At 35.8% G+C, this 4,478-nt stretch overlaps 1 protein-coding gene across 1 annotated transcript; it reads left to right on the forward strand.

Moving 5' to 3' along the window:
* The first annotated feature begins 437 nt into the window (after positions 1-437).
* Positions 438-4,101, forward strand: LOC145702158 (regulator of telomere elongation helicase 1-like). The gene is made up of 12 exons (XM_081779366.1): positions 438-550; positions 593-687; positions 1,026-1,192; positions 1,266-1,575; positions 1,619-1,819; positions 1,858-1,930; positions 2,019-2,118; positions 2,162-2,396; positions 2,440-2,742; positions 2,780-2,884; positions 2,958-3,121; positions 4,036-4,101. The coding sequence occupies exons 1-12, from the start codon at positions 438-440 to the stop codon at positions 4,099-4,101; spliced, it is 1,932 nt and encodes a 643-aa protein (XP_081635492.1).
* The last annotated feature ends 377 nt before the right edge of the window (positions 4,102-4,478 follow it).

Consider the following 4,478-nt stretch of genomic DNA (forward strand, 5'->3'; position numbering starts at 1 on the left):
AAACGCAAATTTACACCGCACGCTCCTTTCTTCTAAGATTTCTTGACCTACTCCCAAAAACAGTTTAATCCTTCAAATTTTGTAATAAATAAATAAAAAACTTAACAATCAGAAACCATAATTAATAAGAAAATTAATTATGTTTTAAATTATGTTTTAATTGTCTTTTAGGATTGAAAACATAACTGAATTTCCTTCTTTTGATTATCAATTCCCTTTTTAAAGAGAATACAAACGCAAACACGTAGCGACCAAAGTGACCAAGTGACAGTCACGGAAAGTCACAACGCGTAACAAGACAGACATCAGCTAGTAAAACAGCACCCCGGTTCTAGTGCACAAGAATCCACTATCCGATAAATACACCAATCTGCGTGGGCAAAAAGCGTAGGCAAACATATGACCCGTTAAAAAACATAACCTGTTAATAAGTAAAAATGCAATTCGTTGAAACCATCAATATATGTGGCGTCGACGTGCGATTTCCATACAAACCTTATCCACAACAAATAGAGATGATGAGAAAGAGTATCGACTCACTCAAAAATAGGTAAATAAAAAAAAAATAATAGAAAATAAAAAAATCAATGAGGTCAAACGCGGCACTCGAATCACCAACTGGATCAGGAAAAACGATAACCTTACTGGCGTCGGTGCTTGCATTCAGAGAATATGCGGAGAAACAAAGTGACCTCAATGAAGAAGAAATCCCAGATATAATATATGCCTCAAGGAATGAATCAAATTAAATATGACAATTTATATAGACGAATAATATAATCACTTCTAAAAAAGAACACATACACAGTTGTCGCAAGTTGTCGATGAACTGAAGAAGCTCCGAGATGTTTGCAATTATAAATTCAGTATGACAGTTATAGGAGGAAGAAAGAATTTATGTGTAAAAAATGATGTCAAAAATATAACAAACAATACGGAACAGCAGATGAGCTGCAGAAGAATGCGCCGGAACAATCTATGCCCATATAAAAGAGAAGCAGATAAACTAATCTCAATCGCAAAAGGAGAGAAAAAAACGGATCACATGAATAATACATCAACTGACGCGGAAAAGGCTAAGAAGCACGATAAAGAAGAGTTAATAAACTCCATGGACCAAATTATGGACATAGAAGAGCTAGGATCTTGGTGTGGCAACCCACCAGAGCCCGTTAAAAAGTTTTTAGGAAAGGTTGACAGAAACTTAAAAAGCACAATTATATAAAGCGTCAACCACAAAAGCACACCAATCAATCGAAGGAGAGAAAGTATGCGGTTATTATCTAACACGAGGAAAAGCAGATTCGGTCAATATATCCTTGATGCCATACAACTACATACTCGACAAAAAAATAAAAAACAACACGAAGATTAACACAACTCAGAAAATAGTCATTATTGACGAAGCTCACAATCTAGAAGCAGTCTGTGAGGAGAGCTCTTCGCACTACCTGACAAGAAAAAACATAGCTTTAGCGCGGGAAGAGCTGAGAGAAGCAAAGATCAAATACGAGAAAGAAGAGAGTACAGTAGACTTATCATTGACTCCTGGGATAATGAACAAAGTCATTGAAGGTATCCAACTTCGGATAATTAACTGAATAAAACTCGTTTCTAGGAATAAAAAAACTTGAATATATCTACGCGCAAAACTTTGACAACATAGACAAAGAGAATGGAGAAACCTTTAATATATCGATGCTATTAAAAGACGCGGAAAAAACAGGATTGATGGGGATAACGACTGAAAACTGGATAAATCTTTCAAAAAACGTCATTCTATACTTTTCGAAAACAAAGCAAAAAACACCTCTGTCAGGTAAAAATCAAAAACATCACAAAAAAATTATAATTAAGGAACAAATTTTGAAATATTCGCCTATATGATGGAGGAATTACATGCCATTCGCGACAACTACACGCAAAACGAGTAAGTATTAGATAATCAGTCTATACCACTTGATCAGCGGAACGATTATAGTTAACATGCTAAATTGACAGTAGAATAATAATTTCAGTTACAAAAGTCGATTATGCAGAGACGAAACCGACAGAAAAGGTTACAAACTGATGATATGGTGCTTCAACGCTAAATATGCGATAGAAGCTCTAACAAAAGTAATTTGTTGAATTAAAATGATTAAAATTAAATTTAATTAAGGAAGGAGAAGTCTACAATCTTATACTTACATCTGGGACACTTTCACCGCTTAAAACATACATCAAAACACTTGGACTCGACATAAAAACAACTATCCAACTTCAAAACGATCACATCATCAATGCGGAACAACTTCTAGCGATTACAATAACCGGCTACGAAAACACAGAATTCAGAAATATTTATAAACAAAGAGACAATCAAGACATGTTTATGAATTACGCGAAAATAATACGTAATAAAAAAAAATCAATTTAATCAATTTAACATATTTTAAGAAAAAATAAAAGAAGTTGCGCCCGGAGGATGCCTCGTTTTTCATCCAACATACAAATGCATGGAAAAATCGATGAAAATTTGGAAAATAAATACAACAAATGAAACATTTAATAATATGTTCAATCTCCCGGTATTTGCGGAACCAGTTAACAAAGAAGAAACCGAAAGAATCATTGAGAGCTACGAGCGCGAAATAGAACACAACGAAAAAAAGGGTGCGATAATGAATGGAGTATGCAGAGGAAAACTATCTGAAGGGATAGATTTTAAAGATGCACGCGCGAGAGTGGTAGTAGTGACAGGTAAATCTAAGCACAACACACATGAAAACACATGTAGGAATACCATATCCTCCAATGCAAGACCCCAAGATAAAAGAAAAGATGGCTTATTTGGACAAGAGACAACGAGAAGAAGATGATAACATAACCGGAAAAGAGTGGTATAAACAAGGAAAGTCTACATATTATAAGATGCAAGCGCAAGCTTTTTGCCAATGAGCATTTCAAATATATAGACAAAACAGAAGCAAACAAAGCCATCAACCAAGCAGTAGGCAGAATTATACGACACAGAGATGACTTCGGAGCAATAATTTACCTAGACGCTAGGTTTACTAAGAAGGAGTCGGATAATTTCAAATATATGCCGGCATGGGTTAAAAGAAGCCACTACGTAACAGTAAGTATTAAAAAAATGCATTTTAAACTCAAAGTTTGCAGACAAGCAAAAGGTCGATTGGAGAAGTACGAAAATTCTTCAATAAAATGGAAGCAAAACAAAGATGCGGCAAATTGGCAATGCCAAAATCATTAAAAGAAGAACGAGAAAACAAAAAAAGAAAAAAAATTGTGATAAGGAAAGAAACAACAAAACAAAAAAACAGACGACTTGATCTAGAATGGGAAACACTATACAAACCAATCTCCAATCCACCATCAGCATTACCCATCTTTACACAACCAGAAGCAACAACATTCATCAAGCACACGCCAAAAAAATCATCACGAAAATATGCCATAGAATTTGGACCGACAATAACAATGACGTGTGACCAAACTGCCATTGAATAAAATATCCAATTTAATCCTCAAGAATATTTGCCACTTCATATACATAAGCAGCTAAATGATGTAAACAGCAATCAAGATGTAATCGCGGTTTTGGTTGCAGGCTGGAGCACCAAAAGTGAGAGGCAGGAAGCCAAAAGGCATAAGTACACTCATTTCTCCGCAGGTAAATCTCTGCCCTACTATCAGTGATAAAATGCAACAAAGGGCCGGGTTAACTTACATAGCACTAAATAAGCACATTGCTGGAACTCACCCTAATCGCGGAGTTTCTTTAGGCTCTGCCCAGAGCGCAGAAAACGATAATTTTCTTTTTATTTATTTATTGAAATGATTGCATGGTCTCATAAACGATCGATGAGCTTTTTCCTCGTAAGTCGAATTTGATTTTCTCCTTGTTGTTTATGGCGATAAATTCCTGAAGCTGCCCAAGGAAAAAGAAAAACCAATCCACCTCTCTCTTTTCAAATTCTTGGGTTACCTAAAGTATAAGATCGTATTTCGTACCTGCTATCCGTGCTGTAGTGCCCCTTCATATCAGAACCATCGCAAAAAGTATGTCCAAAGGGTCCAGCAACAACTAATCCGTAAATTTCCATGGCAATTTACCCCACCACCATCAGAGCTCATCATATAAACAACGAGATCAGACGAATTGTGTCCCCAAGTCATTCGCCAGCGCGCAATACTATCCTTTTTCCACCAAATAAAGCATTGACGATTCTGTATGCAGCCATCAAAGCAGTTAATGTTTCTAACACTCGTTAGAGAGCCAAAAAAGCCGCCTTTACAAAAACCATAATATTCTAAAAAAATGCTAGTTTAATACAATTAAAAAGTTGAAAAATGTTGACAAAAACATAGTATAACTTTAATAAATAGTTGAAATCAGTGAAGCCGCATAATAATTAATAATCCGCGCCCCATGCCACACAGACTTCAAAATTTTCGGCTCCCAGGCAGGCGGG

This window comes from Oikopleura dioica, chromosome PAR, assembly GCF_907165135.1.
Source record: "Oikopleura dioica chromosome PAR, OKI2018_I68_1.0, whole genome shotgun sequence".
Lineage (NCBI taxonomy): Eukaryota > Metazoa > Chordata > Appendicularia > Copelata > Oikopleuridae > Oikopleura > Oikopleura dioica.